At 45.4% G+C, this 27729-nt stretch overlaps 1 protein-coding gene across 3 annotated transcripts; it reads right to left on the reverse strand.

Annotated features, from left to right (window-relative positions):
• Window positions 1–350: 350 nt before the first annotated feature.
• LOC142576349 (uncharacterized) lies at window positions 351–26287 on the reverse strand. 3 transcript variants are annotated; one of them, XM_075686448.1, is made up of 5 exons: window positions 26182–26275; window positions 25507–25574; window positions 10097–10198; window positions 7390–7419; window positions 357–738 (listed from the first exon to the last, which is right to left on the reverse strand). In XM_075686448.1, the coding sequence occupies exons 1-5, from the start codon at window positions 26225–26227 to the stop codon at window positions 577–579; spliced, it is 408 nt and encodes a 135-aa protein (XP_075542563.1). In that variant the 5' UTR covers window positions 26228–26275; the 3' UTR covers window positions 357–576. The 3 variants fall into 3 exon arrangements, 2 of the variants coding, with proteins under 2 accessions (XP_075542563.1, XP_075542562.1); XM_075686447.1 differs by having other exon boundaries at window positions 369–738; window positions 25507–25586; window positions 26182–26287; XR_012826833.1 differs by lacking the exon at window positions 7390–7419 and having other exon boundaries at window positions 351–738; window positions 25507–25586; window positions 26182–26287.
• Window positions 26288–27729: the final 1442 nt, after the last annotated feature.

The raw sequence follows: 27729 nt of genomic DNA on the forward strand, positions 1-27729 counted from the left end.
CCATTTGTCACGCAACTTTCCTAGCTACAAACGTGCTCAAATGTCGCAAATTGATCTGTGACGTCGTTAAAAGAAGCCGCTGGTCTCCACTTGGAAACGTTTGCCGCTATACAGACAAGAGACGTGCTGGTTCTAGTGAGAATATCGCTAATACGGCAGCAGTGTTGAGAGGACAGAATTCGAACCTCTCACACATGCTCGCATCACTCAAGAATATGCGCGCTATACACAAACATGTTTGTTCATTGGGAAACTCCTTGCAGCGATCACACGATGCCGGATAGCATGCTGTCCCCGAAGAGCACCGCATAACATCGACTGGCACAGTACGTAAGATATTCATCATTTTTTTTAACGGTTTTCAACCTCGATAATATTAACAAAAACTCGGTGTCGTCGAAGCATATCTAAGGTCTTGGTAGATATCAATATTCTTCAGAAATACTATAGCAGCGTCATCGTTTACTAACATGACACAGAAAGAATACATTTTCAATTCTTCGTCTACGGCCACCAGTCTTCTGCAAGAGACAGCCTTGATAAAAGCTGTCAGAGAAAGAATTTTCCGTACGGCGTTTAGTGCTTTTTGCTTTTCTTAGACATCCTTCTTCCAAACCTTCCGAATCCTTTCTTTCTCCCCCTTCTGGCAGCGTTACGAGAAGCGACACCCCTTTTTCCACGTTTCAAAGGCGCTTGCGAATTCGGCTGCTGGCAGATGCCTTGCTTGCAAGTTGAAATCTGTAGGAATGGGAAGAAGTTAGAAAAAATAACAGCAAGAAATATTATACTGCTCGCACTTAGAAAAAAAGAAGAAATGTAGAGCATCACTGAGATGGCTTACAAATTAAAGCGTTCAGAAAGCGTGATATTGACTCTAAGATGCGCTAGGAAGGAGCCAAGCCTGGGCAACCTTCATTACTAGAGGCGTAGCCAGAAAGCTCGTTCTGGGGAGCTCACGCTGCAGCTCGGCCTCCTCCTTATAGAATTTGTCGAATGATCAAATACATGAATAATAGATGCAAACGAATTTTCGAACGCTACGCACTGTGAAGACAAGAAAAATATGTATTTTTTCGTAAAAGACTACACTCGTATGCCCTAGAAATTGTGCCCAAAATAATTGATATGAATGCTTCCATGTTTTTTGTCTATTTATTAAGTACAGAAAATATGACACGAACTTGAGAACTGTGTAAGTTCGAAACCAGAAAAGCAGTGCATGCCACTGATATGAAAAATGGAAACGCCGTGAAATGAAGTTGACGACAAACCATCATCATCATCAGCCTGTTTTATGTCAACTACAGGACGAAGGCCTCTCCCTGCGATCTCCAGTCACCCCTGTCTTGCGCCTACCGATTGCAACTAGCGCCCGCGAATTTCCTAGTTTCATCGGTCCAACTAGTTTTCTGCCGTCCTAGACTGCGTTTGCCTTCTCGTGGTATCCATTCTGTAACCTTAATGGTCCAACAGTTATCTATCTGCCGCATTACATGACCTGCCCAGCTACATTTTTTTATTTTGTTGTCAATTAATATATCGTCTATACCCGTTTGCTCTCTGATCCAAACCGCTCTCTTTCTTCCTCTCATCGTTATGCCTAGCAATCTTCGTTCCATCGCTCGTTGCGCGGTCCTTAACTTGTTGTCAAGCTTCTTTGTCAGTGTCCAAGTCTCTGCCCCATAAGTTAGCACTGGCAAAATGCACTGATTGTACACCTTCCTTTTCAATGATAATGGCAAGCTTCCAGACAGAAGCTGACAATGTCTGCCGTATGCAATTAACCCATTTTTATTGTTTTATGAGTTTACATCTCATGATCAGGCTTCCCTGTGATTAATTGGCCTAGGTAAACGTACTCCTTCACAAACTCTAGAGGCTGAGTGGCATCCTCACCTCTTGATCCTTTGCCCGGCAATTCTTCATTATCTTTGTTTTCTTCGCAATAATCTTCAACTCCCCTTTTACACTCTTTCTGGTAAAGTCCTCAATCATTTGTTGTAACTCGTCTGCACTGTTGCTGAATAGAACAATGTCTTCGGCAAACCGAAAGTTGCTGAGATATTCGCCTTCGATCCTTACTCCTAAGCCTTCTCAGTTTAACAGCTAGAATACTTCTTGCAAGCACGCAGGGAATAGCATTGGAGAGATTGTGTCTCGCTGTCTAACCCCTTTCTTTATAGATATCTTCCTGCTTCTCTTGTGCAGAATTAAGGTAGCTGTAGAACCTCTGTAGATACTTTCTGAAGTGTTTACGTAAGCTTTCTGTCCTCCTTGATTACGTAATGCTTCTACGACTGCTGGTATCTCTACTGAATCAAATGCCTTTTCGTAATCTATGAAATCCGTATAGAGAGGCTTATTGTGCTCTGATGATTTCTCGGTAACTTGATTAATGACATGGATGTGATTCATTGCAGGGTTTCCTTTCCTGAAGCCAGCCTGTTCCCTCGGTTGACTAAAGTCCAGAGGTGCCCTTATTCTTTTGGAGATATCTTTGGTAAACACTTCATATAAGGGTGGGCGTAGGCTAATGGCCTATAATTTTTGAATTCTTTAACGTCTCCCTTTTTGTCGATTAGTATAATGTTTGAACTCTTTCAGTTCTCTGGGACCCTTGCAGTCGATAGACACTTCGTATAAAGAGCCGCCAGTTTTCCAAGCAGTAAGTCTCCTCCATTCTTCATTAAAGCTACTGTTATTTCATATTCTTCTGCCGGTCTTCCTCGTTTCATGTCTTGCAAGGCCCTTCTGACCTCATCTCTAGCTATAGGAGGAATTTCTGTATCCTGTCCATTACTGTTCCTAATGGAAGTATCCTGACTCCTCTTGGTATTCTTCAGGTCAGTATATAATATTTCCGCTTCTTTTACTAGATCTTCGAGATGGCTGATGATGTTACCCTGCTCATCTTTCAGTGCATATATCTTGGTTTGTCTTATGCCATGTTTCTTTGTCACTGATTTCAGGCTGCGTCCATTTTTTCCGGCTTCTTCAGTCTTTCTCACGTTATAGTTTTAAATATCACTCATTTTTGCCTTGATTATCAGTTTTGACAGTTCCGCGAATTCTATCTTATCTCTTGAGTTGGCCACTTTCATTCCTTGCCATTTCTTTATTATGTCCATTGTTACATGGGAGAGCTTGTCTACTGGTTGCCTTTCTGCCTTGCTGCCTTGCTTCCCACTTCCATTGCTGCCTCTGAAGCCAACCTAGTTACGGTTTAATTCATTACCTCTGTGTCATCTTCATCTCTCTGTTCTAAGACTGCATTCTGTTTGGAGGTACGAGCTTGAATTCGTCTGGTTTTACGCTTACTGCCTCTAGGTTCACCTGTTTAGTCTTCACCAATTTTACTCTTTCTCTCTTCAAATTTAGGTGAATCCTAGCCCTCACTAACCTATGATCACTGCACCTTTGCCTACTTATCATTTCTACATCCTGCACTATACTGGGATCAGCAGAAAGTATGAAATCAATTTCATTTCTGGTTTCACCATTAGGATTTTTCCAGGTACCCTTTCTTTTTCTAAGCTTCCCGAAACAGGTGTTTATTATTCGATGCTTATTTCTTTGTGCGAATTCTACTAACATCTCACCTCTAGCGTTTCTAGAATCGATGCCGTAGTTGCCAATTGCTTGTTCACCGGCCTGCTTTTCCCGCACTTTGGCATTGAAATTTCCCATTACTACAGTATGCTGAGTTTGCACTTTTCTCATCGCTAATTCAACATCTTCATAAAACTTATCTGCTTTGTCATCATCGGGACCGGAATCTGGAGCGTAGGTGTGTACTACCTTTAATCTATACCTCTTATTAAGTTTCATCACGATTACAGCCATCCTCTAATTAATGCTGCAGAATTTGTCAATGTTGTTTACTATGTCCTTATGGATTAGGTATGCAGCCCCGTAATACTTCTGAGCGATACTTCGCCATTCAAGAATGTCGTTTAAATTTTTGCACATACATAACGGCCAGGGAAAAATATCAATGGCGCTGTTCATTGTTCCAATGTATTGCGCACTAGGAGCTGTCATCGTTCGTGCACTGTGAGTAATTGCACCAAAATTATAGTCGCAATAGAAAGCACATAGAAAAAGCAGGATTCCTGCAAAATATACGAGGATGAGTCAAACGAAAGTGAGCCAATTCGAATATATGCCAACGGGGCACTTCATTTAAAAGTAGTCTCCATGACCATTGAAACATATGTCCCACTGACTAACGAATCGCGTGATTCCCGTGTCATAAAGCTCATTTGCTTGCTGCTTCAAAAACTCTATAACTGACTCCTTCACGTCATTGTCCGACATGAACCTCGTTCTTTAAGCTATTTCTCAATTCTTCCAAATTGTGGAAGTCGCAAGGTGGCAGCTCTGGGCTGTATGGCGGACGTTGCAGCGTTTCCCACTTGAAGTTTGCCAGTTTTGTATTTACCACATCAGTGACGTGGGGACGGGCATTATTCTAAACAGATGACGCCATTCGACAATTTTCCACGTCCTTTGTTCTTGGTTGCGACACGCAGCCGATCGGGCATTTCACGTACAATATCAGAAACGATTGATAGCCTCTCCAGGTTTGGCAAACTCGATCAGTAATGGCCCTGACGATCGAAAAAAAGTAAACAGTACTTTTCTGGCGGAAATGACGGCCTTTCCTTTCTTTGGGGAATGTTTATACTGTAAGCAATAATGTCGTGTATCAGGCTCGTAATAGTGGCACCATGATTCGTCCCCGGTAACAGTTGCAGACAGGAAGTCGTCACCCTCATTGTGATACCGGATCACATGAGTCAAGGCAGCGCCGAAACTCTCCATCTTCTGGCGGTGGTTCAGAATTTTGGGTTTCCGTTGCGTACACAAGGGCGGATAACCGAGATGTACATAAATTATGGTGTGAACCGAACTGTGACTGATGTTCACGCGCTCTGCTGGTTCGTCGAAGCTAGCTTATCCTCCGTTCTTCTCTAATCAGGTCATCAACCTTTGCAACTGCGTTGGGGGTGACTGCACAATCGCTTTGGCCCGGTCTTGGATCGTCTTTGCAACTTTCAAGTCCTTCTTTGAACCCTTTGCTCCAACGATTCACAGTGGCCAACAAAATGGACTGTTCAACGTACACGGCGGCGATACGGCTACTAATATCGTTTTGGGAAAGAGCTTTAGCTGTCAAAAACCTCACGACACCACGCTGTTCAACTTTTGGAGCGTTCCTTATGTCACGCGACCATGTTCCACCCAGTGTATGAGAGCATTAAAGAACATTGATCCTCACACTTGGGTGTCACTTTCGCAAATGAGAGATGCCTGTGTGCTACGCGCATGCCTCGCTGACAATGAACCGAACCATTATTTGACTCGCCCTCGTACGTTAGAAATGCGAGAATACAGTGTAATATACAAACGCGAAGCTACAGCTTGATGGAGGGCAAAGAAGTGTGACTGGAAACAAAGTTCGCCGCAGGTATACACAAAACCTCGCAACAAGATATTTAAATAGACGTATAAGTCTCCGATAAATCTACATATCTAAGAAAAAGTCAGTGTATAAAATGCATCAAACAAGGCAAATAAATAGCTTGGGCAATCACAGATTCCCACATCAAGAAATCTTAAGCCCCCCCCCCCCGCCTCCCTCCACTTCCCCAGAAGCATCACGCGTGGTGGAAGGCGGAGCGCTTCCTCCCCGCTTTTCTCACTTGCGCACACTAGACTGAGCCACCATCGTCGGCTCACCAATGCCACCCCCCCCCTACGTTTTCACTCGCCTATGCAGCATGCGGCACGTGGTGACGATGTTATCGCCCTTGGACTTTCTGCGGAACATGAAGGTGACGGGGATGGCAGGAATGTGCCTGGAGTGTCCATATAATTGCTATCGAAGTAATATGATCAGAGTATCCGGCAAATGAAACTTCCCGGGGCCCTTTACTTTCCGCAAACGAAGTAACGAAATCGAACGTTCTCAAGCGGCAATTCGCTGCGCCGCAACAATGTCTTTTTTTCTTTTGTAGGGCCGGAGCACCGAATTTAAAGAAGAAGAAACACATACACACAGAAATAAAAGCATGTTGGCCACAATCGAATGCTTACTTTGGGCACCCAATGTGGCTACAGAAGGAAGATCGAAGAAAACATGATACACTTGGCCCACAGAGAACGATACGCATACTGCTCCCTATACTACACCGGCGAGACAGGACTTTCCGGAGAGGTTATGCTGAGGCGACCGCGTTGCCGTCCGTCGAGTCCCCACACTGATGGCGGTGAGCGACCATTGTTTCTATTGCTCGTCTGCTAGCCTGAAAGTGCCCAAAACACTGCCAGGCGAAAATCCACTCGGCCAGACAGAAACGAACGCGCACCGAAGTGCGCCGCGTGGTGGTAGGAAAGCAGGAGAAAAACGCATGCATTCTAGTTGGTTCTGGCAGCCCGCAGGTAACGAGAACAAGAAAATTGAAGAGGTTCAATGTGGTCCTCGCAAATGAAAGTCAAAACAGACAAATACATAAGATCGTAGTTACCCTTACTGGATTTATTGTGTTGACATGGATGCTTTGGCGTATATGAAAAACATGTTGATATTCTTTTCTGTGGCATGACGGCACAAGTGAACCACCGGATTCGCTGGTTGGAACATCGGACTTCGCTGGTTGCTTTGTCAACTTCTCTGATAGTGCTTTGATTTGGCTTGTCTCGTTCTAAGGGCTGATGTACGAGTTTAGAAAAGCTAATGTACCTTTGGCGTCAAATGTTTATAACAACCTTAAACCCACAAAGTTCCGTAATGGAAAATCTCAAGCACAACTTTCGAAATGTCAATGCACCTATCATATGAAAAGTTCACAAGAACTTCATACCCATAAAATTTCGGAATTGAAATCCGTCTGCTACGTAGATTACGGAGCCTCCGCGAGATGCCGGGACGAGCCCGTTCCCCATCAAAACGCCCTTGAAACTTTGTGCTCGGATGGGATAGGGAGCAGTATGGCTGCATGGGCGTCGCCGTGAAACCCAGCCCATGTTTGCAACGTTCGCGCAGAAATGACTTTAAGAGCATGAAAAAGACATTCTAGACAAATTCCAGAAGGATTTCCGGTGCCGGTGGTTGTTTTGGTCGGCGGTGCTTGAGAGCACGTTAAAATTTCGAGGAGGTGTGCTGAAGCACCATAAGCCCCCCCCCCCCCCCCCCCTATTGCTACGCCCCTGTTCATTACTTATTGGTCTTAACTTTATTTAGTAAAGAAGATAGATATGTAATTTGAGAGCATATTGTTAACCGGTGTGTTTATCTTTTGGTGAAGTTGATTTAGATAAATATAGGCTATGTGATCCTGGAACTTGAAATAGAAATAAATGTGTCATCTATATCCTTCTACACACCTGGGCTTGCGTCAAGAAAGTTCCTCCAACCTGCGAAAGATAGCATAAATAATTACTTCAGTATTGTATCAAATAAAATAGTTCGTAAACAATTATTTATTATATGCGCACATTCACAGCATCGGCTTTCAAGCAACTGCGTCGTAGCCAGACAGCACTATCTTCTCTCAATAATACGGCTTAAATTTTTTGTAGGCGTTTCGGCTTACCGTTCGACCCAGTAATCTCTCTGGTACTCAAAAAGTGACACTACAACCCGCTATGTGGCGGACATTCGGAAAAGACGCAGTTCCTCCCAAAAAACGAAGCATAAGTTGCGTTACCAAATGATTAGACAGCCATACGAAGTACGGATAGTAGCCTTATCGGCCCTATACACTTATAAACGTTCACTTTCTAACTAAATTAGCAAGCGTGATGTCAGGGCGCATAGGCAAACATGATTGCATCACACTCGATGAGCGTGGACACTCGCTCTCAAAACGCTGGCGTGATGAAGCGCGCTAACCACAGCGAGCGAAGTAACCTTCGTGCTGTTTATCGCTACAACGTAAACTGAGCGTCGAGAATACAGCGCACACAAAGCTACGAGTCTTCGGCTCTCCTAACTTTGCCCCCCCAAAGCAGATCCTTTTCAAGATAAAGACAGCGCGGTCGGGCCATACGCAGTTGTAGCCCAAGCACAACACCATGCATGCGACGGTGGGCGGCACGCTTCCTCCCCACTTTCCTCCCTTGTGCGCGCGATATTGAGCCGCGATCGTCGGCTCACCTTCGCCCGCTTTCGTTCGCGCATACAGCATACCCTTATGCGGAGACAGTGCTTTCGCCCTTGACTTTTGTACGGAACATCAGGGTGACGGTAGAAATGCGCCTGGAGTGTCCATATAATTGCTATCGCAGTCAAAAAAAATGTCAACTGCGGGACCAGGACCGAAAGAGGCGTACGCAATTTTGCCAGTACGTAGCGAGAAGTGAGACATTTTAAATTCAACAACTACCAGTCATCTTAACCGGCAGCTCGTACTGAGGACCACCCTATGATAAAAAAAGGAAAAAGAGGTGCTTGCATTTTCTTCTCGCTTAGGATAGCAATAAGATTAATCTACGAATACCTATATAAACAATTTTCTTGCTACGTTCAAGCTTTGTTGCGCTAAAAAACGAAAATAAGCAGCTCTCTACCAACCCACAGTGTTTTACTGCTGTGATTGCTTGATGAACGTGGATAAACCGGCAACCTTGGTGCCGATCCTGGTGATATTTTTAAGAACTAGAGCAATGACTGTTATGAGAGTCATTTCTCGGCGCTCACACCGTACCCTTAGTCTTGCGCAGAATGTCACTACGGGCCGGATGATTGTTTCGACACCAAAATCATCTTTTAGGAGTAATCGAACGCGTTCGCTGCATTCGCGTTTACGTCACTTACACGAGCCACTATTTAATTTAATTCGTCTAGGACGCCATTGTATGACAGCGGCGATGTTGACGAGGAATCGGAACACTTTATTGATGCGATCAGGTCACTTCACGTAGTTCCCTAGCCCTGTCTGTCTGTCTGTCTGTCTGTCTGTCTGTCTGTCTGTCTGTCTGAGTTTCTAAATGTTTTCCTGCCAAATAGGATCATTTGTTGGTCTCGTTAACTGATTGGCCCCTGAATTTGCGCCAATACTTCTGAACCCCGTCATAAATTTGCTTGGAGTGCCATCCAAAATGATTTGTGCGTGCCTGTAGATATCTCTTCAACTACCGCGTCGTCCCACAGGCTAAGGTAAGATGTGCTGCAGTGGTAATGGCGCATAAATAGCAGAATGCAAGATAAATCGCTAAAGTTTCAGAAAGCGACCACAGAGAAAACAAAATGGGGCGGCTTTACAAAGGCGCAGTAGACTGGCAATTTAAAGTTTCATTTTAATGAAACAAGTCTATGCTCCAACTACAAGCGGTGTCCTTTCTGGCAATATTTAAAACATAAACCTTCAGAAAGATAAAACAGCGATCTACAAAGGACACAGAGCAAGAAGAAACAACGTGAATCAACTGGATAAAAGCATAGGTACGCTAATTATCCTTTTTATATGGTTACATAACAGCTCATATTTTAATATCCGTATTGTAGCTATTGACTATGCAAGGCATATCGACTTAAAAAACAATTTTTGTAGACGGCAGCGTTTTCTAGGTGTGCGCTGTAAAATCAGCGGTAGAAATGCACTATTGTACAACCTAGTTTTCAAGAAAACAATGCTTCATGCAATGAAGCGCAAAATAAACTGGAACGCCAGTGTATTTGGTCGAAAATTTTGAATATGAATATCTCGAAATTTGCGTAATCCTGATAATTTGTTCAAAGTGCATATACCTCGCGAGCTCAGCGGCTACCATTCATAAATCTAAGTGTGTGCGACAAAGAAGTAAATAATGAGATAAATAACATTATTATGCTATCTATATATTTAAGCAATCTAGGTTCTAATCGCAGTAGTGGCTTCCCCATCCCGTTTTTTTTTAGTGCAATGGTTAGAAATGGGTGAAATGCTGCAGCGGGCAATTAAAAAAAATTGCTGAAGCTAGAAAAAGAAACACCTGGTGTAAACAATAATTTTCTGTACATCAACATCTTTCCTTAAATGATGCTGCTTAAATGCACATTACTCATGCCTCTGAATGTACCCAAAAACAACGTATTAATATTTTCGCTTACTTGACAGGGCGTTCCATCTACTTCCCTGTAGAGAACGACCACTGGGATTATGTCGCGGTGTGACAGCACGCATGGAAAAGCACATGGGGTGATAACTGATGTCTGAAAGCAAAAGCGATATCTTGCTTGAGGAGCTTCTCTGCATGAAGGTCATCAAAAGCATCAAGTATCGTTAGTGAATTTGTGATTCATGATTGCGGCGTTAACACCTATGACATAAATAAAAAGTCCCAGTTTCCCCCGAAAGGCGATGCATCGACGGAGATAGCTAGTTATCGACAGCTGGATATGCGCAGTAAAGATAGTAGCTTTATCGACTATCTAAACTTGTAAACTTTCGCTTACGAACTAAATTAAAAAGCATGCTGTCACGCACGCCCATGAAAACATGAATAAACCTCAATCGGCGACCTCGGAAACTCGCCGTGAAAACGCCGGAGTGATATATATATATATATATATATATATATATATATATATATATATATATATATATATATAGATCAATCGGTAGAAGGAGAGAAAATTATATTTTTTGCTGCATCTCGCTCAACGTGAACTATGCCGCGAAGTCACCGCACGCGGCGCACTCTCTCCCCGTCACAGATGGCTTTCCAGATAGAGCGGTCAGGGCGGGCTCGCTCGGCCACCCTGACCGCACGTAAGGCATTTCAGGGATCTCCCGATGTTTGTGCGCAGGTATACGTCTGAGATCGGCTGCGAGAGAACAAAGGTGGGGCTTTTGTTCCTTGAATATCTGACTTTGCCTGAGTACTACTAAGTAGAAATTTCTTTCCTCGTTTCGTATGCGTTTTTCCCTAGGCGTGCCGGAATTGCTGAGTGAGGCCAAGTTTGTTTACGCTCCGACGCTGGCTGCCTTCGAAGGTGAAGTGATTTGTACTGACCCGCTATTTCGTAATCGCTGTGCGTAGAGCTACGTCGGACTTGCGCGAATTCCAGAAAGTAAACGTACGTCCGACAAACTTTCTCGCGTCGACGATGCTTGTCCTGAGTCTTTCATGGCGAATTATAACCTTCTATCGCTTTACCTTAAAAATACCATCACTAATTTTCCCGAGACTGCTCTCCTGGAGCAGTATGCGCGGTCGAGCCACGCTTTCCGAACGCTGCTGTCTGTGACTTTTCAAAAGCATTTTTCATGGTTCCTTTTCAGTGATACAAACGGCCGCCTGCAAAAGCATGTCCAGAAATCGGTAGGCGGGGGCCACAATGCTAGCAAAACGCAAGCAAAAAAGGTACATCCAAAGTGTTTCTAGGATGGCGCGAGCGAAGATACCGCTCCAGGAGAGAAGGCCCGGTGTCTACTACAGCGCCTAGTACTCCCCCGGGAAAATCGGGGACGTTATCTTGAAGGCAAATCATCGTAAAGCGTGAGAAATGTAAAATCTCTCATGACTGACTCAATACGAGCGCCCCAGGCGCGAGAAATTCTGCCTTGTGGGCTTTTAAATTCTGCGATTCACGTTCGCACGACGTGCCTTTACACACAGGGATAACACAATGGGCGTCAGTGCCCACTGCTTCACTTAGTTTACCGCGCCGGTCGCCATCATCGAAGCGTAAACAAACTCGCGCATGGGCATGGCCAGCGCGCGACTTCACACCGCAATGCCGGCACGCCTAGTGACAAACGCTCTTGGGACTGGCGTCTTCGATGGAACGTCGAGTTGGTGTCGTGCCGGGGCAGTCATCAGGACAAGTTGAGGGACGAAAGAAAAAATTGTACACGTATTTACATCTTCCAAGGAACTCAGTGGAAAGTCTGTGGCGCTCCTCTGTGCGCCGGCTTAACCAGCCCGGTTGGTCCATCCCTTTCTTCACTTCCTCCACGCGATGTCCAGGATCGCATCAATCCGGGAGCCTTCGTAGGGTCATTATAATTCATGAACACGCACTTTTACTGATGGGTACTATTTCCCCTCTCAAAGGTCAATGGCTAGCTGACGGCGCAGGAATGTCAAGGTTGAGTGCTCACAATCGGCGACACCTCTGGAAACCCTTTGGCAGCTGCATAAAATCCCGCTCTCTAAACTTCATCTGCGTCTGGGACCGAGGAGGCGAGATCGCCAATGCGCGGTGCGCTATTGTTCCCTCCCCGGGTCGTTTCCGATCGCTGAAGGGGGGGAGGGGGAGGGACCGCGACGGGGGTCGGTGGTCGGGGCGATTGTCTGCAGGGGCGATATCAGAGCAGCCTTCAACAGTAACACGTTTGGTGGTGAAGCCTCCGGAAGGACCTTCAGGCACAACAGAACGCGCGCCACCAAACATTAGACCAGGAGGACGAGCGGCTCATCGTCGCTCGGCCGAATTGATGTGGCTGATCAGAAGGCTCATCCGTGGGTCTGGAGGCGAAGCTCTCAGGAGAGCAGCTTTCTTTCCTGGCACTCCCCACGAACACGCACAGACTAGAGGTGCCTGGAGATAACATGAACACGACCCAAAGCTGCAAGTGCCCTCGGCACATCCCTTGAACTGCCAGACCTGACTAAAACAAATAAAACTTGACAACTAAACTTCATCATCTCAAATAAAATGGAACGGAGTCCATATCTTATGGCACAAGTGCTAGATCAGACCTCTATTTCAGGTGTTGTTGAGACAACAGTTTCTACAGAATACAAGAATTACAAATATAACATGACGATTCGTGCTGTATCTGCGTAGAAATGTTTTGCATAAGACCGAAAAAGCTAACAGAAGCACAAATTCTTCTCTGCCGAATCGTTTCTCAAAGCGATTTGTGTAAAGCTCTCCCCCACCTGCGCAGCAATCGAAGCAAGCTGCACATTTCATGAATCGTCCAGTGTAGAAAAGACAACACTACGGGGCCACTCAGATGCTGCACAAAGCAAAGCATAACGTTGGAGGTAACACATTTATATTCCAAATACACACGGATGTTTTAAAATAATTAACTAATACCCCTGTCACACGGGAAGATTTAATGTCATTCGAATCGAATGGCATTCGCATATAATCCCACTAATCGGGATTTACACGGGAAAATTTAATATCATTCGAATGGAATGACATTTGGCATCGAATGAGTTAGGAGAACTCATACGCATTCGATGTCGAAACGAACATATACTCTTTACCCCAGATAAACAACAGCGGCACGCGACGCGAAAAAATAATGCGTGCATCAGCAAAGACAGAAGATATTTTTTGAGACTTATAGAAAGGAATAATTATTTTTGCCGCAATGATATTTTCACCACGGGCTGTGCTCAAGCGCTATTAATCTTTTCAACAGGCGTCTGTTGCGGCGGTCGGCCATATTGGATGTGTTGATCGAAGTGGTTTTAGTAAGGAATAACTAGCGTCAAAATGTTTTTGTCCGCTTTAAAAGTACTCGAAAACGTTCTTAAACGCGTTTAATAGGCACAACATTTTTAATAGACACGAAGTTTTCGGCATGCAGGCGACAGGCGGGCGGATGGACGGTCGAATCGGGTAACCATATACAGCTTCGCTGTATCAAATATACCTTGCTTTACCCTCAGCGTGAGATGAGGCTAACCGATGACGTATTTTGCCGTTTTTTTTGGTATGCAGACACAGTAACGATGGCGAGTAGGTACCGACAGGGGTGGTCTGGGTTGAACAGGTGCCGCCATGTTGGCTGAGCAATCACAGTTAGGGTGGCTCTTACGGTAATCGGTGGTAAGCGCCGCAGTAATTCACGGTATTGGACGTGCACGCGGAAAATTTTTGATTGACACGGGATACGTTGTAACGACAACGCATCCCGTGTCAATCAAAAATGAAAAGCTCTGATCTCGCAAATAATCACGCAGTTATGCTCACAACTGTATTCTGTGGAAGGATACTGCCTGCGTGCACCTCGTATCTTCGGTAGTGCTGCAAGTTATTTGTGAGGTAGACTATACTTCGAATGCCGTGTGCTACGCTGTTAGCTTCAGTAGCGTGCGCGCCCTGCCCTTGTGATGTGCCAGACTCCATAGCGAAATACCACAGATAGCTAGTCCAAACAGCTACATCAATTTGCGATCATTTCTGCTGTTTGTTTTGCGATATCAATTATATGGATTGTTGGCGCCATTGATCCCACAGCTGCAGCACTGTCACGCTATCATTTATGCATGCGCAGCTTGCGCATGGAGATTTAGGAAAGTTAGAACATGGTTCGAAATCCTCCAGAGGTACCTGAGACGCCCAGTCCGTTGGGCTACAAAACCGAAGAAGCCAAGTAGGAGAATAGCATTCTATGCTCAAAGGGCGCTGCAGTGGAGTCAGTCCGGCCTTCTGCATTCCGCTGCTGGCATGAGCAATGTACTCGAAGACACAAGCATTCCTGCTGTACAGCTGCGTACGTGCGACTCTTTAGGGCACACAGTGAGTGCTGTGAGGTAAACAGGCAGCCACAAATCAAGCCACAACAGTCGATTGTTTCCCTTCAGTTGAGGTGCGACGCATGCAACGTCGGTGGCGGGGCTCCTCATCGCACCAGCGTAGGGCGCCTCGATGGTAGCGCCTCTCTTGAGGCATCAAAGCAGCGCCGCCGTTCATGGTGGCGAACCATTAGACCTAGTCCTCGTCGCCGATCGGAAGGAAGCGTCAGCACCACGTAGGTTCACTCTGGGCTGTGGCAATTTGGACATACTAACACCACAAGTAACTGTTTTTGTCTTTCTGGCGGGTGTGTTCTGCAGTTTTCACTTACCGGATGCCTTTAATGATTCTTTTCAGCAAGCATGCGTGTGTGCGTGTTATGTGCGTCGCTCTACGCAAACAATGACGGTATGCTGCATGTCGGTGTCAAAGATGGCCACCGCAGCAGAAGCGCATCGGATCAACGCCGTCTAACTATACCAGTCGTGGTCTACCGCAAGGCGGAGTACTCAGCCCGACCCTATTCAACGTGGTGCTCGTTGGTCTCGCCGATTCGTTAGCGCAAACCGTTCAGCTCTCCGTATATGCAGACGACATATGCGTTTGGGCTTCAGGAGTGACACGTCTACAAGTCTGCGCACGACTTCAGAAGGCTTCAACAGCCGTGTCAGCATACGTAAGAAGGCAAGGCCTGGAGCTTTCCCCTGAATGCTTTGCGGATTAATAACCAAACTGCACGATACAGACAAACGCACCACTTTCTTGGCGCCATCATTGATAGGGACTTGTCTTAGATAAATTACATGACAAAGCGTTTGGGCGCCATCGCGGACCTTCTTGCATTACTCGGAGGTAAGTTCTGGGGCGCAACAGTACAAATCAATGTCGCAACTACATAAAGCACTCTTTTTGGGCTTCCTGCGGTATAGCTTACCTGTGCTAGGAAATACTTGCGCTACAAATATCCGCAAACTTCAGGGTGTGCAAGCACAAGCATTCAGAACTTGTCTCGGTCTCCCCAAAACTACGTAATCGATTGCGACAATGGCCATGGCCGGAGGCACTCCTTTGACAGTCTATATAGATACAAATGTCCTGAGAGCCCATATCCGACACCTGACTCGGATTCCATCACACCATCTTGATTGATTACCAGCAAAAAGGCCACATTCAAACTTTGCCAAACATGTTGTAAGACATCAGGCCTACTTGCCACCAAGTTTTGCGCCTGCTACAGGATTATCAGATCCATTGTGGTGTCTGCACCGGCCGCAAGTGCAATTGACAATTCCAGGAATCAGAAAGAAAGTTGGAGCGCCGTTGCAAGCTTTGAAGCAAGCAACTTTGGAACACATTCACAACGTACACAGATTCCGGCAACATGTCGACACAGATGGCTCCGTAAATTTCAACAGCTCAGCTGCTGCAGTCATCATCCCGGCATAATCTGACGAAATCAAATTAAAAACTTCATGTGTGACCACATCAACGGGTGCTGAACTTGCCGCACTACGAGCTGCACTAGATTTCATTAATCAGGAACCACTGCAACAATGGACGGTCTTTAGTGACTTTAAGGCAGCCCTTCAGTGCATACAAAGCCCGATACACCACGGACCCAATGAACAACTGGCCTCAGAAATCCGACACATGTATGATCGTAGCCATGACAAGGGACACAACATCATCTTTCAATGGCTTCCAGGGCATTGCAGCATTAGCGGGAATGACCAAGCCGACGAAGCCGTCCGATCTGCACATGAAAGTGGTCAACGTGTCTTGATTCCCCTTTCGCGAACAGACGCTGCGGCTGGGCTGCGACGGATGTCCTGTGAATGTTCTTTGCCTCTGTGGGACCCGAATGCTTTCACGATGTGTAGTTTGCCTTCGTTGTCTCCGGACATACGGATGCCTCTACCGCCTGGGTTACCACGACCTGTACAGACCATGCTGTACCGTCTCTGACTAGGCGTTGCATTTACGAACTCGTATGCTTTCCTTATTGGAATGGCCAACAGCTCCACGTGCGCCACACGCAACATCGAAGAGACTCTCGCACATATTATCTGTGTCTGCCCGCAATATAGTGCCCAGAGACAAGTTCTGTGCAGAGTACTGGACCAGTTAGGCAATCATCCACTATCAGAATTCGATGCTTTAGGTCTGCACTCCCACAAAACATCCACGCTAAAGGCCTTACTTCCCTTATTAAGGTTCCTGCGGTCTGCGGGGCTTCACGATAGACTGCAAGAACGCCGCCCCCTACCACACTGTAGTGTACGCGGTTTCGTCGTGTTTGTCTCTATTACTTTCTATCTCCCCCTTCCGCTCTCCTTCTCTTTTTATCCCTCTTCACCCTTCCCCCCGTGCAGGGTAGCCAACCGGAACTGCCTCTTGTTACCTGCCTGCCTTTCTATGCATCTTTCTCTCTCTCTCTCACTCCTGTGTCCAATATTATCTTAATATAAGCACATAAAAAGTTACTCCCAACAGGTACTCCCAACAACGCCATATATCCAAGTGTTTCAGTTTTTTAGCGGTGTTACAAACCAAGCATAATAGAAACATCATCTGGCTATGTGATTCATAAATCAATTATATGTGTTTAAAGCTGAATTTCTTGGTGTCAGTAGGTCCTTCAGATAGTAATATCTGCTTCTCTAGACCACAAAGCTTCCATGATATTTGAATATGTAGCTTGATATTTACGTTGCGCAACAGTCTTAAAATGATCTCGTAATTGCACAAGTTATGCTTGCTTTCAGATCCAACGTTAGCTTGCTTAACGCTTAAATTAGGGAATGCAATACTGCCTTCGAGCCAGCAGCCGTTCAGAGAAGGCTTTACCTCGGGGCGACCATACTTTCAAGGGGCGTGGGAATATTATAAACTTTCGAATAACGAATCGATAGTGTCCTATTCGATTCGATTTTAAAATGTAATGGTCTATTCATGAATGCGAACGTATACCTTTGAAGATTTCAAAAATTCAACCGCGACCAAATGAACATAAAATTGGAGCGAGATCACGGTAAGTTTAAAGGCCCGCGGGCGTAGTATAGGTACAATACATGTGAATTTGTGTAGTGGACCAGGGTGCGTCACATAGATAACCATGATTTACGGGCTGTATAGCGATCATTCGCACTCCCCTAAAAGCGATGAGCGTGCGAATTAACTACTTGTTTGCTCCTAATGCTCAATTTGATCTTTTAATAAGCAACGCTTCATAACCTACAATGTAATAACGAAAACTTACTAACTTTATAATACTGGGGTGCAAACGTCGGTTGAATAATTGTGATAATGGCTATTCAGCATTCGAAACCTATTCAAAAGGTATTAGATATTCGACTCAATTTGCTTCTGCCACTATTCGAACCGTATATGATTTCGTATCAAAATTCACTGTTGGCACACACCTAATAATTTCCTTATTCAAGTACGTGTAAAACGTAGGAATGCGCATATTAGACTACCGTTGTACTTACATGAATCGAGCTTGGTGCATTTCAGAAACAAAGCTGATTTCCACCTTCTGTAGGAAGCCCAATTTCACCTTACGGCATAAAATTAAAGAATTGAAAATACGTAGAACCACTGAGTTAAAAATGAATAACGAAGTTCCAAATTATTCACGCTGCTCCAAAAGAAAATATCAGGGATTCGTTATCTGCACCTTTTAAAGCATCCAAAATTTAGACACGTGATGTATCAGTTTTCAGTCTGTGCAATACAATTGATATGCTTACCAAGGTTTTCAGAGCAGTCGTATCAAGAAGTTTACTGGCATATTTCAGTGGCTCAGTGGGCATCGATATTATCTGCGACAGCTGTCTAAGTAGGCGCGTTTCCAAACGCCGCTATATGTTTTATTTGAAATACTGGATTCTATGCTGAAATGATTTCTTTTTACGATATTTACAATTTCCAAAAAAATTTTCACGCATTTATGGCTTAGGAATGCAAAGAATTTCGGTAGAGTTCGATATTTACTTTTAATTTCAACAAAGCTATTCAAAATTAATAGAGTAGTTGCCGAGAAAAACTATTTCTTTGTACACATTCCCTTAGGTAGCAACTCTTGAGTTAACCTTCCACTTAAACCCCAGAAATTGTGTTTGTATCTTTCTTATTAAACGGCTAAAACGGACATTTCTGACTTAAGTTTTTCTATAAAATGTGGACGATGCGGCAGAATCGCAACTGATGCCTTACAAATTCCAAAACGGCATGAATGCGTTGTGAACGAATATGGCGCCACCGGAGCAATCTGCACACCCTGAAAGCAGGGTTTCGTATCGAGGCGCCCTGCGCCAGCCTTTTGCAACACGTAATAACTGCATGTGTGTTCTCTCTTCTGCGCTGCAGCCGTTGTCTAGTGCTGTCACGTGAAAATGTCAACACTGCGTTTTCTTAGAATATCGTCGAACGAGCTGCAGCGCAGCGCTGAACCTGCGATTACTCTCAATGCGTCGCCCTTTTGGGGGAAACTCACCTGTTTGTTGATACAATACTTTGCACGTACCCATACATTTCCCTTACTCATTTATCTTCATACTATGGCGAATGCTTGCGTCCAGAAATACGAAGGAAGTAGGAAAGCGTATCAAAGGTAAAATATTTTAGTTACACCGATTCTCTAACGAGCTTTTTGTAACAGGGCTGCGCAGATTACCTTGGCAGGGTGTTTCATTCTTATGCGAACAGTTAAGCAGAATAGGCTACCAGCACACAGGAGTGATTTGAGCGCTTGCGCATACTGTCATCAATCTTGCCCCTTCACCTCAATTTAAGGCTTTTACATGTAATGTGGTCGGGCTTAGCACGATGTAACGAAAAATGGCAAGGGCGTACGTTCCTGCCAGTCGCTCCTCTTTATTTCATTTCGTTAAATAAGCAACATCCAGCTTGTGAGAAATTACGAAATATCAAAGGATGATTGGAAAGAGAAGTCAGAGACAAGAAGTGCTGTCTGTGACCATAATACATATACGCCAACAAAGATGGCAATTCGGGGGTGCGGTTTTCATTGGAATTTTATCTCAAAAGATTCACTTCGTGCTAGCTTTTACAGATAAGAAGCATCAGTGGCCTGTCGCATAGTTGACCTCAGTTCAGCGTAACTCGGTCGCACTAGTTTTCTGGATGTTTCTATGACGGCTGCAGCAGACGCGATATTATTGACTTGTTTGTGTGAACGTAACGCGGCCTAAACTGTGAGCCATGTCTCATCCATAATTGTCAGACAGCGGCAAATGGTAAAGATATTCAAAAGGAATAGCGCTAACTGTGAAGCCATAATAATAATAATATTTGGGGTTTTACGTGCCAAAACCACTTTCTGATTATGAGGCACGCCGTAGTGGAGGACTCCGGAAATTTTGACCACCTGGGGTTCTTTAACGTGCACCTAAATCTAAGTACACGGGCGTTTTCGCATTTCGCCCCCATCGAAACGCGGCCGCCGTGGCCGGGATTCGATCCCGCGACCTCGTGCTCAGCAGCCCAACACCATAGCCACTGAGCAACCACGGCGGGTGACTGTGAAGCCACCCCAAGAACAAAGGCTCACGTGGAAGTCGTTTAAACGGTTATGCGAACTGGACCGGTTACTACTGGAGGCGAGCCCAGCGAGTGGCAGCGCATGCAGCGATATTTCACGGGGACTAAGTGATGAATTTATTTTCTTGACGATGGAGCGTAGGTACAGAGGCAAGTCCAACTGCCACCCGCGTGTTTTGAAGATAGGCAGGCATTGTGTGGATGAAATTCAGACGTGCACAAACGGATCTAGGTCGTCAACATATTTCCTTCAATTCTTTTGCATGAGAACATAGACGCTATAAAAAACATTCACAATATAAACGAGAACGTTAGCAGCATTGAGTGCGAAAGTTCACGATAGTGCTCGGTGTAGACGTTCGGCTATCGGGTTGCCTGACAGCTATTTCGCAACAACCGTGTGCAGAGTAGCTCAAGAAATGGTTTGTGTCTTGCTCCGATATTGAATTTTGAATAGAAACTTCGGTGGAAAACGATGCTTCACGTTTTGCCGTCAGTCGTTTGCAAAACAGACATACAAAGAAGCAACGGTTGTGGTTATCTAGCACAGTCACGAACATGTGGAAATGTAATACCAGTATACCTTGTCTAAACGCCTGAAAGCTAATCCGTTCAGATTTCAATGGAGTAAATTTATTGTATTCCTAGACAGCTTCGTTTTCATCGCGTAAAGTTTGTTGAGTAAGCAGTTCTATAGCCCATAGCATTGAAATCTTTCAGTATAAACTCGCACCGTTGCTGTGTGATTGCAGTGTACGATTTGACTGTTGACACGTCTACTTCTTTATCTTTTCGGGTGACCGCTTTTCACCACGTAACAAATGTCATCGCTCCGCGCGGGACACGCCCGCATGTATCGGAAGTTTTTTGAATGCCACCGATGGTTCTTTGCACTGTCTGTTATCACCGAGGTTTGTGTAATCTAACTGCATGTGCGAGCCGAATTGTTTAGAACTTTATGGAATATACGCGGGCATCAACAATTACTCTGGAACATTCGATGACTCTTCTCCGAAAGCCGACGCGCTTGACCGGCAGATCACAGTTTCCACGATCGCCGACTGTGTTCGCCGCTATCCTTTTTCTTTGAGTGTAGCCTGTTTTTGAGGGCACAGGTTCACCTAATAAAACGCTAGTTTCCTCATTCACGGTCTTTCTCACTATTACGTGACATCTGGTGGAAGTGCTGGTGCGTTCATGTACCGAACGCCCCCGCAAATCCCCGTGAGTAAGCAGCAGCAGCTCAGAATTCATCTTCGGCGATAGAAATATTTCTTTTGGACGTCATCGAGGGTTTGAAAAACACCAGTTCCAAAGCAATGCATAATAACTGAAGAGTTCGCTCGATCACTCCGCTAGAGAACTTACCGAGTTTGGGCAGGAGAATGTGGATATACAAGGCAACAAGCCGACTAAATTCTGCGCCACGACTTCATGCAGCCGTGGAAAAGCCCGGGGGCTTCTCCTGTCTGAATACTTCGCTGAACAGCAAAGAGCTGAGCCGGGGCTAAAAGGCATCGTCCAGCATTTGGAAGGGAACACTGACGTTGTTCCTAGGGCACTTAGGCGAGGATTGTCTTCGCTTTCTCTTCAAAACAAAGTTCTCGTAAACAAGAACTTCTCACCAGTCCGCGCTAACTACCTCCTTGTTACCTCCGCACTGCGTCCAGAAGTGCTGCACGTCTTGCATGACGATTCTACTATTGGGCACCTCGGATTCTCCCGGACGCTAACGCGTATATAGCAAAGACATCACGGGCTGCGCCTCACCACCGACATTACTCGTTACGTCAAGACATGGCGAGACTGTCAGCGACCCAAGACACCACCAAAAAAGCCAGAGGGATCACTACAGCTGATCAAGCCTCCTCAATTGCCGACCATTTCAGTATATCGGGATGAATTTGTTGGGACCCTTTCCAACGTCAACATCCGGAAATAATTAGGTCCTCGTCGCGACGGACTACCTCTCCCGCTTCGCTGAAATGAAAGCTCTGCCGAAAGGTAGCGCAGCCGAAGTGGCACAGTTTTTTGTCGAGTACATTGTGCTGCGACATGTGCCCCAGAAGTCCTCATCACCAACACAGGAACGGTCCTTACAGTAGAGCTTACCCGAGCCACCTTGCAGTACCTCCAGACAAGCCACAGTATGACAATTGCCTACTCCCCCGGGGACGAATGTTCTTACTGAGCGCCTGAAGAAGACCGTCGCCGTAATGCTAGCGATAGACGTCGACGTCGAGCCCCAGACGTTGAATATGGTCCTGCCGTACGTAACTTTCGCTTGTAACACTGCCGTCGAAGAAACAACTAAAATGATGCCCTTCAAGCTGGTCTACGGAAGGAACACAATGACTCTCGGCGCCATGTTGCCGCACATCACTGACGAAGAGGATCTTGACGTCGCTGCCTATCTGCAGCACACCGTAGAAGCCCGACAGCCCGGCTGCCTGCGCATCAAGAATCAACAGAGGACCGATAGCCGGCACTACAATCTTCGACGACGATACGTGGAATAGGAGCCTGGAAACCATGTTTGGGTTTTGACCCTGATATGCCGACGGGGACTTAATGAGAAGCTTTTACGCCTTTATTTCGGACACCTCAAGATCATCCGACGCATTGGCGCACTCGAATATGAGGTTATGCCCGACGACATTTCGCTATCACAGCGGAGTAGCTCACGACATGAAATTGTCTATGTTGAGCGACTTAAGCCATTCTACCAGCGCTAACTGTATTGTATCGGACGGGCATGCGCTTTATGCAGGTGCCTTGGCCAGCGTGCTATCATCAGCAATCCCGAATAAACGTTCTTCTCCTGGTTGCTTTCACGCTGCGTGTTCATTGTTGGACGCCGGAACATGGTGTCAGCAGTGGGATGGCCCTCACGTATGCAGTAACACGCTGGTAGAAGAGGCCTTGCTGTGCAAGGACACGATGAATTTAGTGAAGCCACCGCAGCCGCTGGTGCTGTCCGATTGCACCGCGAAGAACTGGAGCCTCTTCAAGCAGCGGTTCGAGCTGTTCCTACAGGCCACGGAGCCGCCGAAAGAACCACGGACGCAGGGAGCTAAGACCGCACTGCTACTCACCGTGGCCGGAGAGGACGCCCTCTCAAGGCATTTAACAATTTTTTGTTCTCGGAGAACGAAAACGAGGAAGGTTATGAAACAGTTGCTAAGAAGTTTGAGGAGTACTGGCAGCAGCAGCAGAAGGAAGTGTACGAACGGTAGGTCTTCCGCTCAAGAACGCAAGTTGAGGGTGAACCTTTCGAACATTTTTCACGGGACTTGAAGAGACTTGCACGAAGTTGCAATTTTGGAAGCCTAAGTGACTCCATGGTCAGGGACCAGATTGTCTTTGGAACAAAGAATGCGAAGTTGTGCGAAAAGATGCTGAAATTTAAGGACGCGATAAGACCTTGGTGGCACCAGGCCCACGACTCGAGCTTTGCAGTCCCATGCATCCCGTCGTACTCGTACAGCTACATCTTTCTTGAGTGCTGGCAGGTTTTTCCCTTTGGATGGCCTTTGGCTGCGCCGAGAAGTCAGGACAAGGCGCTTCGACGCAACCGACAACATCCTCTAGCCACACGTGAGCCATTCCGGCGTGGCTTAACGGATGATCACTCTGAGAGTAAAGACATTTCCCAGGAAAACGCAGGAACACAACAGTCTATAACACAGCCCACGCAAGCCCCGGAAAACGCTGGAGTATCGCAGCCTACAACCCCGCCCACCCAATATGTGCCAAGGCGGTCCACCCGACCACAGCGACAGCCCAGTCGTCTTCACTACGACCAGGATTTCCACCAAGTGTCCCGTATTGTGCTCGCAGACTTTTAAATATTGCGCTGAGGGAGATGTATCAGACGCGCATGCGCTTTATGCAGGTGCCTTGGCCAGCATGCTATCTGTAACATGTGGCTGTTATCATGCAGCCACCGGTACACTATATATGTTGGGAAGCAATCCCGAATAAACGTTCTTCCTCTGGTTGCTTTCACGCTGCGTGTTCATTGTTGGACGCCGGAACACTAACGAACTTCGGGACTTTGCATAGCTGAAGTTTGGATATTTTTCTTTTAAGTTTGTTTCTTTGTTGTGCTGTTACTTTTGTTTAATAAGTGTACTTTTCTTTTTCACCCTCCTGTTATGTTTGTAGCATCGGGACGATGGTTTTCGAGGGGAAGGCATTGACACGTGTACTTGTTCATCTTAGCGGGTAACCGCTTTTCACCGTCTAACAAATGTTATCGCTCAGTGCGGGACGCGCCCGCACGTGTAAAAAGTTTCTCGCATGTTATCGATATTTCTATCTGCTGTCTGTTGTCACGGAAGCTTGTGTAATCTGTTTGCATGTGCGATGCGACTTGTGTAGAATTTTCTGGAACACACATCAGTGTCAGCGATTACTTTCTCTATGCTGAAACTTTCTATGACTGATATAGAAAAGCCGACGCGCTTGACAGGCTAATTAGAGTTTCGACGATCGCCGACTGTGTTCGCCGCTATCGTTGTTCGTTGAGTGTAGCCTGTTTCTGAGGGCACGGGTTCACCCATAAAGCGCTTGTTTTGTCATTCACAGTTTCGCTGCTTTCTTCACCATATACCAAACGTTCACTCAACAAGCTTAAATTTGTCTTCCTGGCGGCGAGAAGTCTACAATTAACACTAAGCAGGCACCGCCGTACTTTGGGTGCCTATCAATGGATTATTTTTCTACGGACCTCCCACAATTTATCACGCTTCCCAAGTTCATGAAACAGTCTTATTAAGGCGAAAGCTTTAGATCGCCCTAGGGTTGAAAATTCGGACGTGCGGCGTTATGGAACCAAAATACATGGCTCCAAAATTCATTGACAGTCGAAGCTTCGACCTTTGATGTTAATAAGGGCGAATTAGGCAAGAATTTTTTTTATCAGAAACCGTCAAGACGAGGCGAAGGAGAAACGTCAGCACGACCTGTGGTGTTAATTACGGTACACAAAAATTAATTATCTACAGCACAAGATAGAGTTAATTAACATAGAAATACATCAAGCACTCGAACACCGATTTTTGGTGGGAGCCGAAACGACTAGGCAATACGGGCGAAGCGGCCATATATCCAAGTGCGATACTTTGCTTTTGCTAAGCTCAAATAATCTTCCCTATAACCTATTTTTCTAACACAAAAGCGGCGTCTGAGCGCGTTATCTGCGTACTATAACACAAGGCGTAATGTAGGTGTCTTATGAGGATGAGGCTTGCCGCTTCGAACCAGTTGAACTACCAAGGTACACCAATTTCAGAACATGCACTTTTTCCTTATGAAGAAATTTGCAGTGCACAGCATGGGGGGGGGGGGTTGGAACAATATTTTCTGGCGACAACGCTACACTATTTGCACCACATAGGCAAAATAAGTTTATTGTGTAAAGCATTGTACATTCAGATATAAAATTTCCATAAAATTGCACTCACTATAGATCTGGGTACCAAGCGCTGGCAATAGCGTTCCGTGTTTGAGCTGGCCTTCCTATTAGGGAGCGCTGAAAAAAAAGCTGGCAATGGAAGAAAATGACATGCTCAATAATTTGTCTAATAACGGAAACTTTTTTACTGAGGCGTGGGCTTATACCTAGAAGTGGGTGCGCTAACAGTGTGCATTTGTTATCCACGCTAATGCTGCTATTTTACGACTATCATATATAATTGTAGAGAAGTAGATGTAGAGCTGTCTTTCAAGACCTTCAATGTATAGCGCTGTCTTTCTAGGATTCTGTAAAGGTCAGGCCAGTGGCTGTATTATGTACATCTGCATATTTATTGCACTCTTGAGATTACATTTCAACATTCAATAGTCAGAATCCGCACTGAAGAGCATGGCGAGTAACGCTGTACGTGATAACATCACACTCTAAGGTGACATAAATAAATGTTGTTGCCCTGGCTGATCTTGTGGTTTTGTCGCATCTCCGAACTTAAGTATGTGTTGTTTTCACTATGTCTAATGATTTCACTTTGGGAAACGTACCTATTTAACCATGCAGATTCTTATCCTTAGAAAACATGTACCCAATGCCGCTGGAAAGCCGATCACGCAGATGTAATAAATTATGCCTGTTACACTTTGTGTGCGAAGATAACTACACTTACCGAAGATGGTGAAGAGGGTTGAAAAGTGAAGCAAGATAACCGCCATTTATTCCCTAACTGCTTTCTCGAACGAGAGGCAGCCGATTGCTTTCTGTTCACCCTACCCTTCATCGAAGATTGCATCGAAAGAAACAATATGTGGCCCTCTTTTGGAGAAGCTAGCTTGACGTTGGCACGCCATTGTCCTCAATGTCGATGTGCCCGTCCGAGAAACGACAGCGCTGGCTTCTCAGCGTGTACAGCGCCGCAAGCATTATTTTATTCACTTGTTTCTGAGTGTATAGATGCACGCATTGTATTTGAGAACTAAATGTTTCCAACATATGAGCGATACAATAGCTCGCCTGTAAGTGGGGTACCAATGTAGTTTCTGCATGCATCTAATGTCATAACCGAAAGAAAGCTACGCGTACACAGAAAGCGTTATGCTTAAAAGCATGGGGAGCCGAGGACGGCGTATAATTAGATGCTCGGGCTAGATTAAAGGGCCCTGGTTCCGAAAAATAATAACAAATCACGACATATTTCTCAAGTTGTTTGGGTTCGCGTTGAGTGGGCGCAAGGTGTTCGGCGCATTTACGTGAAGCAGCGGTAAACCATACGCTTCATAGCCATTTGTGTACAAAATGACGGTACAATGCAGGTATTCGTCGATGTATTGTGCTTTTTGCCTTTGAGCAAAATTACGATTGGGCCATCCTGAATGCCTTTCGAAGTTCGCGCGTCAATTTGGGCAAAACGTGAATATATTTTAGAAAAACTGTCCTCATGGCAACGCGGTCATCAGTAGCGATAATTTCACTTGGTGACAGTCTTGTACGTTATCTACGGCCCTCTGTTTTTGCTGTTCTTGGGAGCATTTTGTGCCACTCGTGATCTACGCTTTCTCCACAGACATCAGAGATGGCCTTTATCATAAACATGCCGCTGGTGGCTTTCCCGTACTCCTCAGAATATACCAGAAAAAATATGTTGGCACATAAGCAGGTAATGCAGGAGCCTATTGCATTATACAATGTTTCTATATCACACAGTCTAGAAAAAAAATAATTTAGAGAATGAAGCAGCGTATCTGTGCGACAGAAGTGGCCTCTGCTTGTTTTGAGTTGACCCTGTTCTTGCGAGACATCTAGGTGTTGGATGGAATCCATGCTACAAATGTCTCATAAAACAAAAAGATAAGCTGATGTATTCAACGACACGCCGGGTGCGAACCATTAAGGGCATCAGTCACGAAGTGCTGCATGTGGTAAATGTATGAACCTGTGTGCGAGTGTCGAGAGCATATAATGTACCCTGTAAATGTTGGCGAAGCCATTATGAGAAGACATGTAATTAAATAAAACAAGGTGTAAGATACGGTTATAAGACACATGATGTTCCATCGTCAGACTCTGTGATAAATGAACTGAGTAGATTGTATGATTGCATTTTACGCCATGTTGTGGGGTCTCTCACCTCCGTACTCTTGGGACAAAGGAACGACAACACAGTAGTGCAAACAATCACAAGGGCATTTATTGCACCTTTCATAGATCAGTGCCTGCT

The sequence above is a fragment of the Dermacentor variabilis genome, chromosome 3, assembly GCF_050947875.1.
Source record: "Dermacentor variabilis isolate Ectoservices chromosome 3, ASM5094787v1, whole genome shotgun sequence".
NCBI lineage: Eukaryota > Metazoa > Arthropoda > Arachnida > Ixodida > Ixodidae > Dermacentor > Dermacentor variabilis.

What these genes read in the sequence shown, in the direction of transcription:
- LOC142576349 (XM_075686447.1), bottom strand. Translation starts at nt 26,227, where the DNA reads ATGGCGGTTATCTTGCTTCACTTTTCAACCCTCTTCACCATCTTCG. An exon ending in AACCCTCTTCACCATCTTCG is followed by an intron (nt 25,587 to 26,181) that starts GTAAGTGTAGTT and finishes TTCCATTGCCAG; the next exon opens with CTTTTTTTTCAGCGCTCCCT. An exon ending in TAGATGGAACGCCCTGTCAA is followed by an intron (nt 7,420 to 10,096) that starts GTAAGCGAAAAT and finishes TATCTTTCGCAG; the next exon opens with GTTGGAGGAACTTTCTTGAC.